At 36.1% G+C, this 24414-nt stretch overlaps 1 protein-coding gene across 1 annotated transcript in view; it reads right to left on the reverse strand.

Annotated features, from left to right (window-relative positions):
* LOC135221007 (CUB and sushi domain-containing protein 3-like) overlaps positions 1–24414 on the reverse strand; it is a 190513-nt gene that overhangs the window by 17612 nt on the left and 148487 nt on the right. Inside the window, exons 6-16 of the mRNA XM_064258723.1 lie at positions 8985–9107; positions 6312–6391; positions 5909–6113; positions 4792–4941; positions 3985–4161; positions 3256–3435; positions 2638–2756; positions 1751–1846; positions 1438–1576; positions 620–793; positions 170–349 (exon numbers count right to left, since the gene is read on the reverse strand). Coding sequence (XP_064114793.1) covers positions 170–349; positions 620–793; positions 1438–1576; positions 1751–1846; positions 2638–2756; positions 3256–3435; positions 3985–4161; positions 4792–4941; positions 5909–6113; positions 6312–6391; positions 8985–9107 — 1623 coding nt within the window. The remainder of the gene's footprint in view (positions 1–169; positions 350–619; positions 794–1437; positions 1577–1750; positions 1847–2637; positions 2757–3255; positions 3436–3984; positions 4162–4791; positions 4942–5908; positions 6114–6311; positions 6392–8984; positions 9108–24414) is intronic.

Here is a 24414-nt window from a genome sequence, read left to right on the forward strand (position 1 = left end):
TTCAGTTTCAGTGTTTCGTTTTATAAAAACAGCAAAAACATAATCTTTTTATAATAAGCCAGAATTGATAAACAGTAACTTCATGACACTCTACTACAGAGTACTGTCCACTCGTCAAAAATCACCTCAACCACAATGGATAACGGCACATCTGAAGAAACTTCCTTACCTTCACATTTTGGAGTTGTGCCACTCCACAGGCCATCTCTCATGCAGGTTCTCTCATGGTCTCCTGCAATTCGATAGTTAGCGCTGCAAGCATATCGAAGTTGGCTGTCCAAGTATGTCGATTCATTGATGTATAGGACCTCTCCACGGGATAAGGTCGGCACTCGACCACAGTCCACGTCTGTTTAGATAGATAAAATTTGTTGTAAAGTGCTTAAGGGATTTTCTACCTACATGTCTGTTATTTAAGTATAAAAAGGGTTCCTGCTTCCTTTAACCTTTTTATGAATGATTTTGGTATGAGTGCTCAAAGGTTAAAAACTGATAAATATCTTCTTTCAAAAAAACAAAATAGAGGTGCATATGAATTTCACGATAAAGAACGTTATCTTTTACCATAAATAATGATTACACAAAGGAGAACGAGTGTAAAATGCAATAATGAACTTACAGGTACAGGTTGGTATTTCTCCTGTCCACTCTCCATCGCGCGTGCAAACCCTAACGTTATCTCCAGTTAAGTAATGCCCATTTTCACAATGGTATTCAATTTCTGCGTGTACGTTAAAACTGTAGCCGGTCACAAAACCTCCATGGGGCACCACTGGTTCATCACAGGTTATCACTGTTGAAAGTGGATCACCCATTAAGTTCTCAACACTTGTTATGCTTCATTTCTCCAAGCTCTGTGAGCTATGGACTGTCATATTTTAAATTAAGATCTTTCTAAGGTATAAGAAATCATTCAAGTTAGATAAAGAATTCTATGATTTACTCTGGAATAATTTAAAGCAATCAAATAGTGCAAAGCATTATTTGTGATGTAGCAGCTAAACAAATCAAGTTCAAAAGTAATAAAATCATGTATGATCATTATTTGTGATGTAGCAGCTAAAACAATCAAGTTCATGAGTAATAAAAACAATGTATGATCACTGTTTGTGATGGAACAGCTAAAATAAAATCAAGTTCAGAAGTAATAAAACAATGTATGATCACTATCTGTGATGTAGCAGCTAAAATAATCAAGTTCAGAAGTAATAAAATAATGTATCATTACAATTTGTGATGTAGCAGCTAAAAAAATCAAGTTCAAAAGTAATAAAAACAATGTACGATCACTACTTTTGATGTAGCAGCTAAATAAAATCAAGTTCAGAAGTAATAAAATAATGTATGATCACTATTTGTGATGCACTAGCTAAAAAAAAATCAAATTCAAAAGGACACATTCCTCTGACAAACAGAATGTACTAGTTTCCCACTTACAAACACACTCTGGTGAAACGTCACTCCAGCGCCCGTCCTCCAGACAAGCTCTCTCTTCGGGACCATCCAGCCAGTAGTCGTCTCCACACTCATAGATCGCCATCGAGTTCAAGAAGGTGGTGCCATTGACTAATGTCATCTGAAGAAAAACAAATCACATTAAATAATTCGTCAGAGATAAGGTTTAAAAGTCACAAGGCAGGTGCCATACGACAGAAAAATAAGCTTTACGAAAATATATTAAATTGCTTAGTCTAACAAGTACGGCTTTTTTTATTATTTTTAGACTGGAATGTTAGATGCAACAGCATACCTTTCCATCTCTGATATCTTCTGGTATTCCGCAGTCGATGAATCTACAGGAAGGAGCTGTCCCAGACCACTGTCCTCCCAAAGCACAGGAGATTGTCTGGGGAATTAAAAAAAAAATGCTTTTATTGGCTCTTTTGTATAGGCTCTTTTTGTATATCAGCTGGTAAGACTAAATGCCTTGGGTAAACAAAACAAAAATTACACAAGGTCAGAGGACCAAGAGCTGGTGCTGGAAGACGGTTATCTTAATCCATAACAAACGAATGCGTAAGAAAAAGCGGTAAAACTGCATACATCCATTTTTGCCTGTTCTTATAGACCTTCAAAGGATGAATGAGATATTCAACTTAATTTTCAAAGTAATATCAGAAAGCAATGTATGAAGAGAATATATTTTTCTGCATCCAGTGCTGTATTTAATTTGAAAGTTATGTGGATCGTTTTAGCACAAAAACAAATACCATTGTTGAATAAATATCCTCTTTCTCTCTCAAGGAAAATTGATTGAAATTTTCACGTGGAAAGTTAAATAATTTTTTCTTAAAGAAAAATACGTACGCACCAGCAACTAACTTTAAAAAGCAGTATGACAATACAAGTACCATTTTATTGGAAATACTGCGGAAGGTAAGGTCAGATTATTTTAGTGATCATGAATACCATAATATCAAAATAATAAAGCCAACCACAATACGTACACGATTGTGAGGACATCTTACACAGGTACCAAAGCAACAATGATTTATAAATAACTCCTGTATCCTATTTGAAAACTGATTTTCTATACTTATTAAAATAAAAACCATTCACTCACTATTTTTCTCCCAGAGAGCGCAGTATCTCTCCACACAGAAGATTACCAAGCAAAGGCTAACAACTTGAACTAACCTTGGTTCCCACCATAAAGTACCCAGGTTCGCAAGTAAATGTCGCGGTGTCCCCAGCTCGTCGGCCGCTCAGCTGGACTTCACCATGAATAGGAGCTTCAATTTCTGGACACCACGAATCTGTAGAAACGTGTATAAAATGAGATATTTCCGATTTTTTCAAAAACTTGAATATCGTGGAGCATTTTCAACTTTCACTGCCATCAGTGGACCTCATGCAGTGCACTGTAGGCATTACTTAAGGTTCTTTGCAGCGTGCCTTCGGTCTCTAGCTGCGACCACTTTCGTTCTTTTACGTACCTCCTTTCATATTATCTTTCTTCGTCTTATTTCCCAACCTTTCCTAACACTTGATTCATAGTGCAACTGCGAGGTTTTCCTCCTGTTACACCTTGCAAACCTGTCAATTTCCATTTCAGCGCCGAATGACCTCACAGGTCCCAGCGCTTAGCCTTTGGCCTAAATTCCATATTCAATTTAACTCAACTGTCATGAGAAACACTTTCTAAAACCCGGTAGATATATTATTAGGCTTTTCGATTCTCTCAGTTGAGAAATCTGTGAAGCAAACAAACTCAGAAAAGAAGTAACGAGAAAAAACATCTGAAGTGCAACTTACAGAGACACTCTGGTGCTTCAGGAGACCAGTTGCCATCGTCGCTGCAAACGGAAGTGCTCTCGCCGACGATGGTGTAATTCGTGGTACATTCGTAAACGGCTTTGGCTCCATGGTTCGTCCGCCCATCAACCAACACGAGGGATCCATGTTCAATTTCTTTGGGTTGTCCGCATTCCACATCTACATAAAAGAAAAAATATAATGAATATCCATCAACACGATCGACCAGATCCCTAAGCAGCCGCAGTAAGAAGAAAAATGCTGGCTAGTAATAACCGAACTACATTCAAATATTGGTTCATTAAGGCACTTTTTATAATATGCTTTCATATCCCCAAAACATAATACAGTTAGTTTACACAATAAGGCTAATACAGCAACACTTCACTAAAGATTACACTGTAAAGAGACATAAACAGAAAATAAGGTTATTTCTGAACAGGTTTTCGTATGTAACTTCATCTGAAATTTTAAAATTATGTCCAGTAATTATTTTGCCAAAGATAAAAGGCTTTTCCGTTCAAATATCTGTAGCGCTTACCGGGTAGGTACTATTAAGCCATTCTTAACTTGCTCATTACGTCATAAGACATATCTTAAATTAAAATGCTGTATAAAGACATCAATTCTTTTACCATGTAGAGATTTATCTACATTTTTTCTAAAGAAGAAATGACAAGTATAACCAATAAAGAAGGCGTCAGAATAAATTGCTCAGATGATCCTTACATTTGCAAGTGGGAGCAGAGCCACTCCAGAAACCAGAATCCAGGCAAGTTCTGGTGGCATCTCCAACAATTTTATTGCCTACGGGACACTGGTAAGTGACTGTAGAGCCTCTGCCTGTGTCAGCGGTGCCTATCGTTGTATTCTCGTTGCGATCTGGAGAACCACAACTCGCAGGTTCTGCAAAATGACAGGTTGCTGAGGAAGGTATCTTGGACATAGCTTTCAAAAGGGAAACTGCCCTAATTTCTAAGTACGTTCTTTTAAAAAAAGGTCTGTCTTTCCCTTTTAGTTTTTATTTTATTGTATTTTATTTGTGTATTTATTATTATTGTTATTATTTTAATTATTTTGTTATCTGAAAAGGAAATCTACTTCAGTTTGCCGTTAGGTCGGTAACTTAAACTGGGAGAAGAATAAACAAGATCAGCTAACGTAGTTTAATGCCTGTGATTAAGAATATAAATAAATATATATATTAATATATACATATATACCCACTATAGTATTACTATATCTCATAATATATTATACTACCAGTATCTATATATATATATATTAATATAATTATATATATACTATATATATATTATATATATTACCTTTAAAATAAAAAATAAAAACAATGAAACCATAAAAATCATTTCTAGCTGAGAAAGAACAAACGTGGATCGTGTAAAAGATACACGTACAAATATATGGTGGGGGGGGGGGGGGGGGAGGGGGGGGGGGGGGGGGCCCGCAAAATTACGAAAATCCAACTGATGACGAAAAGAAAGATGAGAAAAGCACAAAACGAAGCCGACTTACGAAACTGACAAATCCAGTGGAGGTAATTGAGTTCACATCCGACGTCGTTCCATTTCCATTCTCTTCCACCGTCGAAAACGGCACAGTTCTGTTTGCCGTTGTAATTATTGGGCTGGTCCCTGCCCCAGGCGGGGCTTTCGATGACCTCACCTGGAAAGAAAAAGAACAGAATTAACTATTACTCTTCCTATGACCTCATTTCAGAAAGCGCAGTAAAAACCAGATGAGATTCAATCACATCGGATGGACAAGGTCAGGTAAATCACGTCTAATTATGACAGCTTTCCTTGAACCTTATTTAACTAAGTCCTTTTATGTGTATATATATGTATATATATTATATATATATACAATGTTATAGAGAATTAGTTCTCATTTTAAAGACAGAAAAGGGGAGCGCTGACAGCAATGGGAGCTAGTAAATTTAAGACCGAATAAGTTTTGTAGTAGGTCATTTTTGTCGGTCTCTTGAAGTATATAAATGAAAGAACGAATAAAAGTTTTGTAGTGGAACCTTTTTGTCGGTCTCTTGAAGTATATAAATGAACGATCGAATAAAAGTTTTGTATAGATCATTTTTGTCCGTCTCTTGAAGTGTACAAAAAATTAAGTAGTATTCTTTGATAATTTTGGGAAAAAGTAAACTGCATTCTGAGCCTTATAAATAAACGTGTACGAAAAAAATTTAATAAATACAATTATGATTTTTCTATAACAGAGAACAATCGAAGTAAATGCAAAGTTCCGTCACCCAAATGGTTAGTTAACTAAGTTTCTTGAAATTAATTCACGAAGGCTGATCCCGTTGTAGCGTCACTCTCGGCGAAATGTCATCCCATCTTTCGAATAACCAATTTATGCGCTTGTTCTATCTTTATTTATGCTCTGCTTAATTACGCGAGTAATGACTTCTAGATTTAAATACACCAAAATACTGAGCATTTACACTATAGGAGAAATTACATACCATGGAAACTAGCACTCGTTTACTAATTAGTTTTAGTCAGCCCTTAAAGAAAAGTTTTGTTTACAGAACTGGCATAAAGTGAAAGCTGCCTACTTACACACACACACACACACACACTCACACACACACAAACACAAACTCAGTTCTCACCGCCGATCCACTTCCAAGTACGAGAGATGAAAGAGGGTTCCTTCTGAGCTCCAATCCAAAAGAGATTCGTCTTCATGTTATCCTTGATACGATCCAGTTCGGACGCCAGGAACGAGTGGGTGATTTTGCCAACGCCATGAACGAGGTCCCCGCCCTCTCCCTGGCAATGCTCTCGCCCGCGTTCGAATGTGCCGCCTTCAGTGATCTGAAGAGATGTTATGAGGGTCATTCATTAGTTCAAAACAATGAAGAGATTTAACTGATGCTCTGAAATCATGAGTTCGTGTTGTCACATGGGCAGCTTGATCTAAAAATAACAATGAAACAAACACAAAAAAGAAGAATAAAAAAATAAAAAAAATTGGTGCTCTTCAACTGACTCATCACTGCCTGTCAGACTCACCTGTAACTCATAGCACGTTTGATTGAAAATTCCTAATTTGGAAAGTTCAACCTTGTTGCTACACCGCTCTTTTGAGAATTCTGTAAAAAAAAAACGATGGAATGACGTTAGTAATTCGAAAAATGGCTGCGTAGTGTGCATTTTTATTTCTTATCTTTAAACTTGGAACTGGAATTGTAAGTACTTCAAAATAATTGCTGTGTTAATCTTCGAAATGTTTTCCTGTTTGAAAGAGGTATATTCTAGGATTTGTACTATATGTCAAACTGAGTTTCTTGTACTACACAGATGTAGAATATTCGTAGAAAGGAACAATTAATAATGTACTTAACACTAATATTACAAAAGGGACAAAACAGAATGAAGGGAATAATCGTGCTATAATCAACTCGTCTCGGCAATCTGAATAATTCACTTTCACTGTAAGTTAACCCTTTTGAATTAGTGTGATATAACTGTATCCTCATTTTCCGAGACTTGAAGTTTCCCCTGGTTTTTGTGGGAATTTTTAGAGGAATACCCCATCAGTCAAACTTGGATTCCCGAGTTCGCCAACAAAGCCCAAGAAAAAAAACTCCCGTTTTTTAGAATAGCGGCCTCCAGGTTCCCCTGGGAAGTACCTAAAGATGAGGTCCTCCTCCGAACCAGTGACCCTTCACTCCATTCGGAATCCCTGGAGGAGGACCTACGATAAAGACTTTATTCGGCTTAATATTTTAAAGGGACACAACACGGCTCCTATTTGGATGTTAGTCGGCTCACAAATCTTATCATCGTTTGTTTTCATAGATAGCAGCTAACAGTTTGACAAGGGTTTTAATTACAGAACGTGCCGTATCTTTTATTCTTCGTGAAATTGCAAAATGTAATGTTCAAGTTGTATTTCTTTGCGTCTAAGACTTTCAAGATTTATTTCTCTTTGTCATCTTGCCAGAATTTAGGGGCTACGCCCATAGAGAGAGAGAGAGAGAGAGAGAGAGAGAGAGAGAGATCGTTAAGAATAAGAGAATGTACATCTGGATATCTATGATCAGAATCAGAATATAAAAATGATGCACAACGCACATCCTAATGAGCGACTTGAAAGCCAAGGGACCGCTTCCTTAAGTAACAAAAAACTGAACAAATGAAAGTAAGCAGTAAGTTTGAGCAATCTTTTCGCACTTTTGGCCAAAAACACATGTAACAGTACGTTAAAAAAGGACGACAAGATTTTTGCAATTTCGCAAATTCAATCAAATGCAAAAGAGCTTGATGGTCTGTCAAAAAGATACCAATATTGTTTATGTGCCAGTAACTTCGGCGCCAACCTACCGTACTTGACGACATGTATAAGAATTAGGGAATTTATGTACTAGGTCAGTATACAATAGAAAAATGGCCAGCCTTTCCGACGTGACAAATTGCATCCATCAAGGCATTTTACAAAATACGAGTACATACTCCATTCTTAGCACTTCCACAAACCTGTGTTACAAGGTAGACATCGCTTACGTTTAAAGAAATCACACGGCATGTAAGCTCATTCATAACAAAACCTGCAATGCATATTGAAAATGCAACGGGAGAACACCAGTCTGAAGCAGTTGTCTTGGTCGGGGTGTGGTTGCCTGTAAGGCTTTGCAATATCATAGGCCAAACACGAAGACTTGCTCTGCATTACTAATGGGCCTGGAGACCACAAGCTTAAAAGTGGCGCAATTCTGGGATTACGGAGCCATGACAGGCTTAAGCCAAAAGACTGACACTGCATTCTAATGATGGTCAATATGTTGTAGGAGAAGTTTATATAAGGGTCTTACTGAAATGTAACGTTAACTCTAAGTTTTCAGATATTATATAAAAGAAAAGGCTTGGGAAAAGAACAAGATATTTCCGCGCTTGCTAATAGCATTATGGTGTGCTTTGATTAAGATGTAGTTTTTGACCAAAATACATCATTGTACAGAACCGTCATGATCTGATAAATCTTAAGACAGAAAAGCAGTAAGTAGCATTCTTTCAGCAAGATCAGATGCTTCATCTTCTACGGCAAAAGACAAAATTACACAGCGGCCGAGTATCTGCAGTTATATATAAAATAAATACATGCCAATAGTATCACTGCATATCCTGGGTGATCCTCTTTACAAACCAAAACGGGCATAACAAAGATGAAAGATCTCTTTTTCAATTTACACACACACACACACACACACACACACACACACACACCACACACACACATATATATATATATATATATATATATATATATATATATATATATATATATATGTGTGTGTGTGTGTGTGTATGTGTATATTGTGTATGTAGTGTGTGTGTGTATATATATATATTATATATATAATATATTATATATATATACATATATATATATATATATAATATATATATATATATATATAATATGTTATTGCAACTATTGTGTGCATATAACCTAAAACATCTTATATGTGAATTGAAACCTACTTGAGGGCTGAAACTGATTCTTGATAATGATGCTAATCAATTAATTACTCATCTGTGAAAACATGTCACTCAATTCGAATCATTATTATTGTTTAATTAATTAACAGCTATCATTTTAGTAAGAATCCCCTTCACGGGCAACAGACTCCAAGGTTCCTGTTCGGGGTGATCCCCCTTCTTCATCAATCTCCCCTTCCATACCTTGGGTCGAGAACACCTCGACTTCGCAGAGGGACATGGAACCTTCGACACCAACCATCTGCACGAAGACGTATCGACCTTTCATGGCTCGGGCACATGACAGTTCCTTCGTCGCTCCTTCCTCTGTAGAAGAAACCAGGCAGTGTTAATAAATTAATGGTCTATACAGTCCCAGATCTCTTTAAAGCCTCATTATCTACATAATTACCAAATTCCCTGGAACGATATGCTTTTGTTACAACAATCGCCGATGCCAGATACACGTCTGTAGCATATGTCATTTATGTCAGAGTTGAGAAATGACATGCACAGGACGTTTACAATTGTGAGAAGGTTTAATACATAATAGATACAAATAATTTACATTTACATTTAATCTTAAAATCACCAATTAAAATGCAAACACACACACATACACGTACACTCACACTTTTCCCCAAATTCATTCACAAACTCTTTATTCTACGAATTTCCTATTTTTTCTCCTTACTGTCAAAGAAAATATGACCTAGATGCTTGTTTCCGCAAACTGAGGAATGAAGTACCTTGGAACTAAAATTTTACGGAGGATATGACCATCAAAGGGAACCAAAACTCACTGAATCTAAACATAAAACCATCTCAGGCTCACAGTTATACAGATACAAAACTAGAAAGAGCCTACCGACAATTATGACGAGGATCTTTCGACTCTGTTGATCTCAAAAACTACACAAGTTTACTGATTTATATTGTCAATGACATCATGCTGGCAACTGCTTTAAAAACAGTGACCTAAGAAGTAAGACCCATTACATCACTTAAATCCCTCAAGGTTATATAACACAATCGGTGCACCAGGAAATCCAGCGCCCATAAACAAAGTAACTTCGAAGTTTGAGAAGAGCCTTATCATCGCCGAAGCCGAATTCTACTGATTTCCCCTGCAATAATGCTTCTACCACTGCGCTAACAAAACAAGCCATCAACAGTTCATTTAGTGATAACATGAGAAACGCGTAACCTTCTGCTTTGCAAGGAGACTTATCACCCTAAGAGCCAATGAGCAATTTCGAATTCCGGGAAATCAAGACTTGCACGGAGATGTGATTATGTTTTGAACCTGGGTAACTTTGTAAGTTAAATTGGTTTCATAATTCAGCTGTTAAACAAATAACTCCGTCGACAGGTTTACCTCAATTCATGTCTTCCCCTTCCACCCAATTTTCAAATAAGGAAATTTCTTGATAATTTGTTCATTTACAAACCATTCCATTTTATCAAAACTACATCTTCGCAGAGAGATGAAACTGAGTACTACCCTTGATAGTTTCACTTGTATCTCCGTTTATAATAAGCAATAAAGCAAACGCAAATGAAACAAGGAAAAATAATGTCTCTTCAAAGGAGGGAACTGCGAACGAATATGAGAAACGACCTTTTCCGCGCATTCTTCCCTGAATGAAACAACAATAAAGCGTCTTCCGTGGCGATTTCAAATAAGGCATTATCATCACAACAATGGGATTCTTTCCATCTCTGATGATTGTCACAAAGAGGTCATTCTCAAGCAGTAATTGCAAATGCTAAAAGACAGAAATATAATTTTTCCTGAGAGAAAACGTCATTGAATTAACGGAGACAACAATAGACGAGGTAGCTCGAGCCGTCAGTCATCATGTAGAACAGGTTGCAAATAGACTAGTGGCACATTATCCTGACAATACCACGCGCAAACTAACAAAATTAGCGGTAACATGTTATTCAAGGCATGTTTTATGGTTCTGGAAGCACAGTTTGAAAAATTGTGGCAATAATCTGATCTTTTCCTCTCTCCCAAGGTCTCCCATCAATTCAGATTTAATGGTCATGCGATGAAGAATCGCAAATTCACAAAAATGCGCGTATTTTTCAGAGTACGTAAAATATGTAATGAGAAATAGTTAGAGTTGTTATACCAGTTTTCCTTCACCTTTAGACTCAATATTTTTGTGAATCCTTTCTTGCATAGTGCCCATAAAAGGTATTAGCTTTCCCAATTTCAGCTATTCTTTTAGAATAGCTGAAATTGCTCGCTCTCTGTCTTGCTCAACTTTTTAAGTACGACATGGCAAAGTCGACTATATATCTTGTACTAACTATTCTGCCTAGGTCAACAGTTATAATGGCTGGAAAGACCCAATTTAACACACACACACACACACACACGTATAGACAATGTATAGAATTATATATATTATATATATATCTATTATATATATCTATATATATATATATATATCTATATATCTATATATATATATATATACAGATATATATGTATGTACGTATGTGATATATATATATATATATATATACACACACACATATATATGTGTATGTATGGATGTATGTATGTATGTATGTATGTATGTATGTATGTATATATATATATATATATATATATATATATATATATATATATATATATATATATATATATATATCATTCGAGCTACAAATGTCCTTTAATATCTAATTCACTCTACCTCGGAATTGATATATTTTCATATATGTACCGAGGGGAATTTTTTTAGTTGATAATAATTTCGTACCCCCATGGGTCACTGTCCGATCCTGATTTCGTTCCCCGTCCAACTGGACGGTGGTTCGATCCCATGGGGGTACGAAATTAGTATCAACTAAAATTGAATTAGATATTAAAGGACATTTGTAGCTTGAATGATTTATATGAATCACGGTGATGTGATAAGATAAATATTCATATATATATATATATATATATATATATATATATATATATAATGTGTGTGTGTGTTACTAATCACTCCAACAGGAAAACCTAAAATACACCCAGTTACTTTTATGGAATTGAGTAAGTTATCCTCATAAATGCAGGGAGAGAAATTTAAGAAGCCATTTTGGAATAACGCTGTTAACAATCAGCAAGAAGAAGAATCTAGTCATAAACTCGCGCAGACTCACAGACTGCCTTCTCTGCCACCCTGGCATTTGCATTCAAGGACAGGACTAACAGATAATAACCGGACGGCTTCCGATATTCCGTCTATTGTCCTTTGCACAAAAAAAAAAAAAGAAAAAAAAATAACTGGAATTGTTTTAGCCTATTCTTTGCGTTATGGACCATTATATTCTGCAGTCTTTATTGGATACTATGTTATTAAACTCTCATACTAATACAAATTTACCCATACAACTTTACCCATTACAACGGGTTACCCACAGCAGCTTAAAACCAACTGGTAAGAAGTCCTTGTTGCAAATCTTTTTAAAGTGACGTCGGTTTCAGTGTTATATAATGGACTGTCGTTTGGGATTTCATTCAACTAGAACATTTCCCACGCTTACAAGAAAAAATTATACTATATATATCAATATATATATATATATAAAAAAAATATATATATATATATATATATACATATATATAAATTATATAGAATATATATATATAAATAAATATAAATATATACATACTAAATACATAAAATAAAGTAAAAAGTTACGCAACCTCATCAATGATCTCTTGAGATTGTGAGTGACGTCAGTTTCCTAGTAAGTTAGTCTTGTTTATCAACACAACTAGTGCTAAATAAACACTTCACAGCCTCAGAAAACTCGACTTTAAACAGTTCATGGCAAATATTTTTTTAAACTAAATACGACTATCAAAACCATTACACATCATTGCAGAGTCATTGAATAGCTCTAGTAGCTTCTCTGACGAGTGCTCTTCAAAAGGACATGGCAGCAAAAAGGGAAGAGACACCGGAAATCTCAAAGATCAAACGGTAGCTAGGCTTACTGTCAAATATCACTTCCGTATAAAAAAAGATAAAAAAAACTTGTTGGTACATGTCCGAAAATCATTCTTCAAAGGACTGGTCTCCAAAACCTTCAACGGTTGCTCCGTCCAAGAACATTCCAACTTTGTATCCATCGGCTGCAGGAAGCTCTCAAGGTGACCAAGTTTTCTGTCTACAGCGGATACTCTGGAGCGGTAACCGCCTCTGGGTTCGAATACAGCAATGGCAAGAGGGAGGGCGGACGAGTGAGTGAGTGAGTGGTGAGGAAGACTTGGATAAACCGTGGGATGAAGACAGAACCTTCTGATATACAAATTCACGGCTCCCTTGGAAGACTCGATTTTGTAGTATAATGAACTCCTACTCGAAATATCTCAGGCAACGCTGCCACAACATCGAAAATATTGCAAATGTGTATTCTTTACTGTTTTATTGCTAAAACATTTAGTCTTAGCAGCTTTGTTATATTGGTTCCATGTCAGATTCCAGAGTATGTTTCCATTTATTTATCTACGAGGTTATCACCAAAATAAAGTAAATTTTGTTATTAGCTTTGCATGTAGGTACAGTCAGCCCATGAAGAACTGGCGAGGTTTCTTAATTCATTGTTCGTTATGGAAATATCGCCATATGCCGGTGCCAGATTATTTACTTATCAATAAATCATATTTCCTGTCAAAGGTGCTATACTTGAAATAAATTACATTAGATTTAAGTAGATTTATTCAACGTATCAAAGATAATTAATTTTGCAAAGTAAGGAAAATATATACCGACGAGTCCACGAATTCTCATTTTATTTTCAACAGCATAAGCATTTTGAAGTTGGCTTTGCTGCCGCTCGAGTCTTGGCAAACGTATCGTACTGTACTGGGGTATCGTCGTTTCGTCTCCTACAGCCGATAAACAATACATTAGGACGTCAATTTCTTTAATAGCAATGTGTAATTAAACTAATTTTTTCCTTTAACCAATAAAATAATTTGCATGCCACATTTAATGGGCCTAAATTTGACTTCTGATTTTCACACATGATTAGCCTAAGTCTATTTTCAGCAGTATACTCTCGGATACGTCATGCGAATGAATATTTAAATCGGCAATATCTATATTAATCTGCTTTATTTGATTATTCCCGTTATTCTTTTTTATTGGCCATGTTCTCCTTTGTTCTTATCCCTTTCATAATTTCTTAACATAATTTGCTCAGACCTAGCTATTCCGAGTCAAAAAGCAATCATAAAAAAAATTAAACGGGCACTTTAGAAAGCTGCGGGAGTCAAAACTGACGAATACATTAAGAAAGGCTTACTTTCATGAAAGCTTTCTTGGATTGATCTTTCTGTAGCTATTCATTCCTTCTAAATAGAAATCAATTAAAATTAGTTTCACGTGTAGGGCTAGACTTACTACCATAAGCATATTATAAGTAGCTGGAAGGATAAGAAAAAACTTCCGAATACAGGAACATGAAATGCATATTACGATAGACGGTAACCCCTCCAGGAAGTGATGAGCGAGGGAAACACATTGGTAGGCACGAAAAGGACAGGAAGACAGGTGCAAAAGAGACAGGAAAAGCGAATCCTCACTGGACGGAAACAGCTGCGAGCTTTGGACATCAAAGGGAAAGCAGTCAGTCATCACATAGCAACAGAAGATATTAAGTAGTACCATCTTGTCCTAAAAAACGACACTACAATAAAATAAAAATGATTAAAAAAAAGCATATAGACACCAGTCAAAGGTCTCTGGGACCTCTACCTGCAGGACTGCCGGGTCCTTGATCTTTCTTAACCTTCTGGGAACGTAGTTATCAGTATCCCAGCTATAATTACTTTAATGGGCTGATGTCATAGACGTTAAGAGACACATGTAGGTTACTAGGGGAGATACTGTATGCAGTGGTTTTGCGAATGGCAAGAGATTCCATCATTTTTAGCCTTCTGTGTTTCATCAGTTTGTCAGTCATTTTAAAGGAATTTTTTTTATCCAAGTACAGTTATAGGACCACTAGCGCTACGGATAAGTTTACAGTGAGAGAACTGAAAAATGACAGACCTTTAGGAATAATTCTTTGAGCGCACAAGTAACTATTATTCTGGACATCAAGTAAATATCAAAATGTCAGTTTTTTCCATCATTGTTTCTTCGAGCATTGCGAATAGTCAGAGTTTTTAGATTAAGTCTCCGTTGAAGATTTCGATCAAAGAATAAGGGCGTGAGCGATATCTTGTCTAACCAAACACGTAAACTGTTGTGTGCAGATGCCCGACAGGGATGCATACAGTTAGCAAGCAACACTGACCGAGAGGTATTAATGCCATACGGCTCTGAAATCATCGACAACACTCAAACACACAGCTTTAGTTAAGACTACACTAGAAAAAGCGTCAAGAGAACGACTCATTTTGGTCATGAATTTCATTCCTTCATCACCATTCATTTTATCATATCTTATTCGTCCATCCAACTTCGTCTTGATATAAAAATCTTCAGAACAAGAGCTCTTGGGCAAACACTTACATGAAGAGAAAGCTGGAGAAAACGCCAACCAATGTTTTACAATTCGTCTCTGGCGCCTTTTCCTATCCAAAGCTAACTTGAGTCCTACGACTCGACACCAAAGCGATCTGCAGTTGATGATTCGGATTATGCACTCTACTTGCCTATGAGGAAAGTTTAGAAAATCAATGCAGACTTTACACTGATTTTCTAAATCAATGCGTATGATTTTGGGGAGAGTTATAAAAGCAATTACCCTACGCATAAGACCCCAATATAATACTCTATCGAAGTTAAAATATCACAATAATCATTTTCTGCATAAATATTAGAGGTTTCTTTTTAATCAGAAAAGAGAATCCAGGTAACTGCCACATTTTACGAGGAATGTTTCATTATTATTATTATTATTATTATTATTTTATTATTATTATTATTATTATTATTATTATTATTATTATTATTATTATTATTAATGTTATCTTTATTATCATCATGTTTTACTGTAACTAGGAAGGAGGAGGCCGTCTCTTTCTTATACGTTACATTAAAAAGAATGGTTGTATCAGCATATTTCAGTTTATAATATAGCTTCTCTATTCTTCTAAGAATTCCTTCTTTTTTTTGTGGGGAAGGTCATATGGTAATTGTCCGATATTCAAGTTAAGTCATGGAAGTGTAAGGACACATTCGGGGAAATTTCGATTTTACTTAAGATAATGTTGAAGTACAGTAATTCTACAAGCACAAGAAATAGAAATTTTGGCGGTAATGAGTACGTGACATTTCTCCTTCAGAAAACGAAATCGTCAGAAGAATACTGAAGATTATTATAAATGGAATTCCGATAATGCAGCCATTAATTTTGGTGAGATGTGTATTATTATCATCATTGTTACTGTCCAGAATAAATGAACATCGCTTAACCACTTTCTACTCTGGTTGCTTTCGAGGGAAGGGATATTATAAATTTTATTTGCAAAATCCATAATAGTCTAATTCCGAAACATTTTCCTACCATTAATTCGCTAGTTTTACCAAAGAGACAACTAAAATGGCATTATTATATCAACAAAAAAAGAACACATCATGAGTTCAGGGTCATGAAGAAAAAAAAAAACAGGAAGGGGCTGGAGTGAGCAGTTTTGTAAACTGTTCAGTAAAATCTTTTGTACCTTTATAGTGCGTTCTTCTGCAACAACAAAAGCAATTCATAACCGTAAAACAAATCAGGCAAATCTGTAACAAAAAATTAAAGAAACAGCTCCCCATCCTTGTAAATGAAAGATACGGTGGCCGCTGTAGCGCAATAGGTGAAGTCGTCATCTGCTGGAGTTGGGCCTTGGCCAATGAGAGGCTGGAAAATGAGTGACGTCATCGTTAAATGACGGCCTGAGTCCGCAGCTGCCCGAGAACAAGAATGATGGGTCGAGTGGAGGTTGAAATCACCACAGGCCCGGCGCTAAAACAACTTTCACTGACGGAATCATGTGATGCAGACCGGCAAACCGTTCTGGGACTGTACTGCACAAAGGTTGCCAGACCCACAGAACTACCTGATGGGTCCAGTGATGTAAGCCAAACACGAGAAGTTGACCACACAACAGATTCAGCGAAGAAGTTCACACGACATGTGCTATGAGCATTGCGACATCTCTCGCGATGGTCTTAAGGTTCAACTTGCTTTACACCAATGAAATACTCTTCCTTGCAATTATCTCAAGGAATCAGAGTTGATTTAAGCGTCATCAGGAAAAGCTCACCCAATGATTTGGCACACAACAATCTCCGCCTGTAAAAACGGAAACTGGGAGATGCTGCACCGTCATGTGGAAAGGCCATAACCCTCAGGATGCCCGTACACCACTTTCCATTTCAAGGCCCTTGACCTCTGCCTTAGGAAACTGCAGAAGATCTCTCTCTCTCTCTCTCTCTCTCTCTCTCTCACCAGAAGTTGTAAACAGCAACCGTGTGGAAGAGTTTAAAAGAAAGCTAGACAAAATCATTAGGAGGCTGTGAATGAACATTAAAACCTGCTCCTTGAAGTAAGTGAGCACACGATGTCTCCTCGGATGAACTAATAAGTCTTTGAGACACCCTAATCCTTGTAACTCCTTGTAACACACACACTCTCTCTCTCTCTCTCTCTCTCTCTCTCTCTCTCTCTCTCTCTCTCTCTCTCATAAAGTTCCCAACGTAGCTGAAGAAGAGTGAAAAAATGTACCATCGAAGTTTTACACATAAACTTCAGTTCTCATCGGATTTTATCGTAGGAAAAGTTGGTTCTTTGTTAAACTGAACAATATGAGATGAGGAATTTGTTCACAAAACTAATAACGGAAAATTCCCAATATCGTGTCCCCGTTTCCATGTTGATATGTTGCTCACTACAGTCATTATTCTATACTTCTGAAGCATTTGCGTTTAGACAAATATAACCGAAATTTTGCCTTTGCTGAAAGAAATGCGCTCGATATGTCAATTTTTATTAGTTTCATCCTAGCAAATGAAAAAAAAATATCAAAATCAGTAGCAACAAAGGGATCATCCAACATCAGATCAAAACATTATCAACTACCAATTCAAATGTAATTTAAAGAAGAAAAAAAATAGATGACCCAATCAGACAATCTCCCGAGAGTTTTCCCTCAAGCTAAACATGAACGAAGGAGCAAAGGTCCCTTTAGGCAACTTCAAACCTCACATGAATAATCTCGGGGCCAACGGTGCTTGTGACCTCAGAGCAAGTTTTTAAATCTCGGGGTCTAGCCATGACTTCCATCACAAAGGACTCTTGAATTTACCTGTCAAGCGGGATTTCGTGAAGGAAATATTGCAGGATTTCCAATTAAAATCAAGGGAAAGAAACATCATATATGCAAGCAGTTTGTTGGCATTAAAAACATCTAGGCATCCGTGTATTCGTCTGTGTTTGAACTTATATATGGATACATCTTAGTAAAAACCTTTTCCCTTCTACTTGGTACAAAGGGGAACTTATTTCAAGAAATGAATCGGCAACACAAAAACCACGACGCTGATATTTACTTCGTATGAAAAAAATGAGCCAATGTAAATAAAATATATCGAATTCGGCAACCTTTGTTCGTTCTGTATTCAATACAACCATCTTAATAACGACCTCTGATTGCTGTTTTTTTTTTTTATGGTGGAAAAAAAAAGTTAAGTATATCTTAGTTTTACCAGACCGCTGAGCTGATTAACAGCTCTCCTAGGGCTGGCCCGAAGGATTAGATATTTTTACGTGGCTGGTCACCTAGCAAAGGGACCTACAGCTTATTGTGGGATCCGAACCACATTATATCGAGAAGTGAATTTCTATCACCAGAAATACATTCCTTTGATTCCACGTTGGCCGCGCCGAGAATCGAACTTCGGACCACCGGCTTTTTGTGGTGGAAAGTCTTAAAACACATACATTCTGTGCCCCGGGCTCATTGTGTGTCATCTTTATCCGGAAGACAAAAGCAGCAATTCAAGATACAATGGAGACGGTTTCCTTACATTGTGCTCGTAGCTTCCATTGCAGCATGCCATTTGCAGCAAACAATGCGAGAGGGAGGTGTATATCACGCCCCCCTCTGCAGAAGCCTCATAAAGCAACCAAGTTCTTAATTACTACATGAGGTTATTGGTAAGATTATCATCTGACCTTGAAGTCAATCAAACAATACTGATCATTCTGCTGAGGAATGTCTTTGAAAATTGAATATCAAATATTTCTCTCTATTCGAAATATATCTCTAATTCTTAATAAAAAGATATTGGATATTACTAGTCACGATGGCAGTTTACGTTCTACTTATTGTAAACGAAATAGATTATTGCAGACTAGACATGAATTAATCACAGAAATAAAGGGAAAAAACAGAACGACAGCGAAATATTTGGGTATCAATTAAAAGCCATTGTTCAACACAAAAGATTCCTTGATTCTCTCTCTCATTTAAAATCTAAAGACAATAAAAAACTCGTGGATAAATAACAACAAAAGACGAAATCATACTTCAAGGAGGACAATTTTCCTTAAAAAAAAATAATGGCATTCATCATTGCAAGATTACAATTCGACGGCAAATGAAAGTAGTTGCCAGCAGAACACGAAAGGAATTGTGATGTCGATGATTACTATCAGCAATTGTGTCATGTTTGGTTTTTTGGGATAATGATGGGTGGTGAAGTGTGATTTGGAGCTTTGGCGCAGTTCCCTCCTTCAGGTTTTCTTCTTTCTTTTTTTTTTTTTTTTTTACATTATGATGGCGCAAAATGGACCGGCCGCTTACCGAAGATGACACACCTCAGTGTGGTTACTAAAAGCTTGTTACATAGATGGTCACAACGATGTTACTGTTGCTGCTGCTACTGCTACAATTATGGCTCCGACGAGCATTACGCATTATTGTGCGCTTGCAAGTTATGCCCTTGCACCATCTACACCCGTTTTCACCAACGCCACGGCCTTCTCTCTCTCTCTCTCTCTCTCTCTCTCTCTCTCTCTCTCTCTCTCTCTCTCTCCAAAAACTTCGGTTCTAAGCATTTTCGTCCCATTGATTCATTTTGAATTTATGCAAATCCGTCCCACAGAATCGGATTATGGAGAAATCATTCAAAATAGTAGCAGAAGTAACTGTAGATAGATATTTTATATATTGGGATCACCACTTATTCTTACATATTTAAGTCATTACCAATCAATTATTTATCATCGTAAAGATAAACTAAGAGCATATTTGGAATCCTGGCGAAAAACATTATTCTGGTAGCTTTTCACCAGAATTCCAAATATGTTAGTTTTTCCTCTACGATGATAAATAACTGATTGGTAATGACTTTTAAATATGTAAGAATAAGTACTGATCCCAATGTATAAGATATCTAGTAAAACCACTTGATTTCGAACGACAAAATCTACCATTTAGTTGGATTTTCGAATGTATTACATAATGAATGTCTGAGAAAACAAACAGCGACTAATGACAGACACACTAGAAAGCAAATCATCAAAAGAGACGCAATGATGTTTGTAAAAACAAGAGGTATTGCATAACCCAGAAAGGGATTAGAAAGTGAGAAAATAAGTGAGAGTACCAGAGAATTATAATCGCAACAGGCGAGGGCTGCATTCAGAGGTAATCTTGCAGAGTCATAAGCAACCTTGATGAATCTGTAAAAATGAGTGGACTTAACAATGGCATAACGGTGGTTGAGGCTGAGTCACGGAAAGACTTGTATGCACGAAGTCCAATTCACAAGTAAGAACAAGTGTCTGGAACTACGAAAAAGATTCGAAAAAAAAAAAACACACAAAAATACAAAAATTAAAATTTTACAACTCTACAAGACTGCATGGGAATTAAGACCAAATCATTGAAGATATTAAGAGAAAAGCTGTAACTATCTCTAACCTAGAGCGAACTAAAAACAAAAAAACAAAACAAAAATAATCACACAAAAATTAAAATTTTACAACTCTACAAGACATTGCAGGAAAATTAAGTATTAGTCATTGAAGAAATTAAGGGAAAAGCTGTAAGTACCTCTAACCTAGAGGTTATAGCTGAAGCGAGCTGCCCAGTGATCACGATGCAGAATGAGCCAACGCCTGGATGCAACGCTGCACCCCGTAATAGGACGTCTAAAGGCGAATAGGGCTTATAGTTCAGGGCTATCAACTAAGAGGAAAAAAAAAAAAAAAAAAAAGTCCAGGGTGACGTCAGGTCACTTTCCGTCGAGTTCGAATTGGGAGGGGTTTCTTTTATTTATTTATTCTATTGATCTTCCAATTGCCTTTGTTACTCTCGCGTTTTGTGACTTCCTGCGTTTATTTGCTCTCCTATGGACGCCTTCTAACACAAAAGCGGGGAACTTGACGAACCGAAATGGTGGTGGGCGGGGCTTCTGGAATCATCAAGCTAGTCAGACGTTCATATGTTTTTTCTTTCCTTACTCTTATTTACTACAAATGTTCATATATTTGTGTTTTTTTTTTACATTCATTTACATATGCTCATATGTTTGTGTTTCTTGACATTCATTTACGTACATATATTCATGTTTGTGTTTTTTGGAATTCATTTATATATTCATATGTTTATTTTTTTACATTCATTTACATATGTTCATATGTTTGTGTTTTCTGACATTCATACATATTCATATGTTTATTTTTTGACATTCATTTACATATGTTCATATGTTTGTGTTTTCTGACATTCATTAACATATGTTCATATGTTTGTGTTCTCTGACATTCATTTACATATGTTCATACATTTGTGTTTTCTAACATTCATTTACATAGGTTCATATGCTTGTATTTTGTGACATTCATTTACATACGTTCATGTTTGTTTTCTGACATTCACTTTCATATCCTCAAATGTTTATGTTTTCTGACTTTAATTTACATATGCTCAAATGTTTGTGTTTTCTGACATTCATTTACATATGTTCATATTTTTGTTTTCTGACATTCATTTACTCATGTTCATATGTTTGAGTGTTTTTTTTTCATTTCTATACATACATTCATGTGTATACACACACACCCACACACACACAGACGCACACACACAGAGCACACACACACACACACACACACACATATATATATATATATATATCTATATATTATATATAAATTAATATATACATATAGTTTGTGTGCTTTGAAATTTACTTACATATTGCAAGCGGTGTCCATATACCTACTTACCTTATATTGTCGATAATGAAATGCCTTTGCACACTTTTTCCTATACAGTATACAGCATTTTATATACAAAATCTTTAATTTTTCCTTTATGGAACCCTCCTGTCTTCTTTATACTACCCTGTCTCATGTAGAAATCTCATTGGCTTCGTAGCCTACTTGAGACTGGCTTCAATAGGTCAACCGGTTTCTATTTACTTAATTATTCACAAACCAAACAAGTTCCTGTCACTTCCTTTTACAAGACTGATCAATTTCGTACAAATACCAACGGACAGTGAAGCTAGACCCTTGATGGAAACTAGTTATAATATAAGGGGGAAAATGTGTGGCCAAATCTGTAAGGAACTCCTGAATAACAGAAGCAATGAGAGGTGACCACATTCGAGCAAAATAAAATAAAATAGATAAATTAAATAAAGAATTAAATAAACAGCCACCGGTATCTAGCGATCCATTTTCCTGAGCTATGTCTGGTACATGATTGATGAGGTGGCATGACAGGTATCACTAGGCCTGCCTCTGACAGATGAACTACAAACAAGGTGAGGCCGGTTTTATCGAAGATATAAATTGCTTTAAATTCATTCCTGTGTGTGTGTGTGTGTGTGTAAGGCAGCAGAGGAGGGGGGGGGGTGCAGTTTGTTAACAAGTAGAAGCACCACGAATTTTATTACAATATTTCAATCATGACCGGATCCGCTTGATAAAAAAAAAAAAACACACACACACACTCAAGATGTAGTTAACGAAAACTTTAGACTTTAGCAATCTGCATTGTGTGGTCAATCCAAGACACTACTGATGCAACCTGAACATCCAAGATGTTGACAGAAGAGAAACGGATAGCATCTTCACAGCACAAAATACAAGAATTGCGATGAAATTAGTGCGATGAAATAGATAAGAACTTTTTCTTGGAGAGACTAAACTCAGTGTGATTTCAATATAAAAAATCATGAGTGAAGATGGAGATATTCAAGATTCAATGTAAATCATCGAAGAGTAATCGGAAAAAGAAGAAAAATCATGTAATATATATATATAATATATATATATATATATATATATATATATATTTCTGTTTTCTTACCTACCCTCTCTATATTCTATAGACTGGTGTTTATTTCCAGTCAGATCATATATATATATATATATATAATAAATATGTATCTATATATCTATATATATATATATATAATGATATATATATATATATATTATATATATATATATATATAGAAGCTGACTGGAAATAAACACCAGTCTCTATAGAATATAGAGGGTAGGTAAGAAAACAGAAATATATACAAGGTCGGCGCTAACAACAAAATTATTTGATCAAAAGTTGAGAGAGAGAGAGAGAGAGGAGAGAGAGAGAGAGAGAGAGAGAACCTTGGCGTGCAGATTCTAATGGCAGAGTCACCTGGATTTTATTATTATTATTATTATTATTATTATTATTATTATTTTATTATTATTATTATTGGTCTATCATAATCATCCAATCATCCCATGCGACTGGGTGTTATATAGTATGGGGTTCCGGGTTGCATCCTGCCTCCTTAGAAATCCATCACTTCTCTCACTATGTGCACTGTTTCTAGTAGCACATTCTTCTACATGAGTCCTGGAGCTACTTCGGCATCTAGTTTTTCCAGTTCCTTTTCAGATATCTTGGGATCGTCCTTAGTGTTCCTGTGATTATGGGTACAACTTCCACTGGCATATCCCATATCTTTCTTATTTCTATTTTCAGGTCTAGACACTAATCAATTTTCTCCCTTTCTTTCTCTTCAACTTTGGTCTCCCCTGGTACTGCGACATCAATGAGTGATACTTCTTGATTTTGTCCATCAACGTCACGTTTGGTCTATTTGCATGTATCACCCTATCTGTTCTGATACCATAGTTCCAAAGGCTCTTTGCCTGATCGTTTATTATTATTATTATTATCGTTATTATTATTATTCCAAGGGTTACAATAGGAAAACTAAGACATATAGAAGAAAAGATCAACTACAAACCAGAAACAGCCAAAAAAGGGAATTAAGACAATTAACATCAAATAAATAAATAAACGAGACGAAACTCATGAGATCTTACTCAACTCCGGAAGTTCCACACTTCACATGTACTATGGTTAGGAGGATCATTCTACAATTTGGTCACTGCTGAAGTAAAAGTCCCATAAAACCGTGTGGTACTGAAGCTTATATATAGAAAGGTAAGACCGCTACAGTTATCTGCTTATCTGGTACTACGCGGAGCTTGGCCCAGTCAGAGGAAATCTGAATGCAAAGGATGACTGCTATGAGCCAGGGAATATTACTAAGATTTGGGGTGAGAAAACATAACACAAGTTTGTGTTTGCTATCTTCTGAAG

This window comes from Macrobrachium nipponense, chromosome 2 (genome assembly GCF_015104395.2).
Source record: "Macrobrachium nipponense isolate FS-2020 chromosome 2, ASM1510439v2, whole genome shotgun sequence".
NCBI classification, from domain to species: domain Eukaryota; kingdom Metazoa; phylum Arthropoda; class Malacostraca; order Decapoda; family Palaemonidae; genus Macrobrachium; species Macrobrachium nipponense.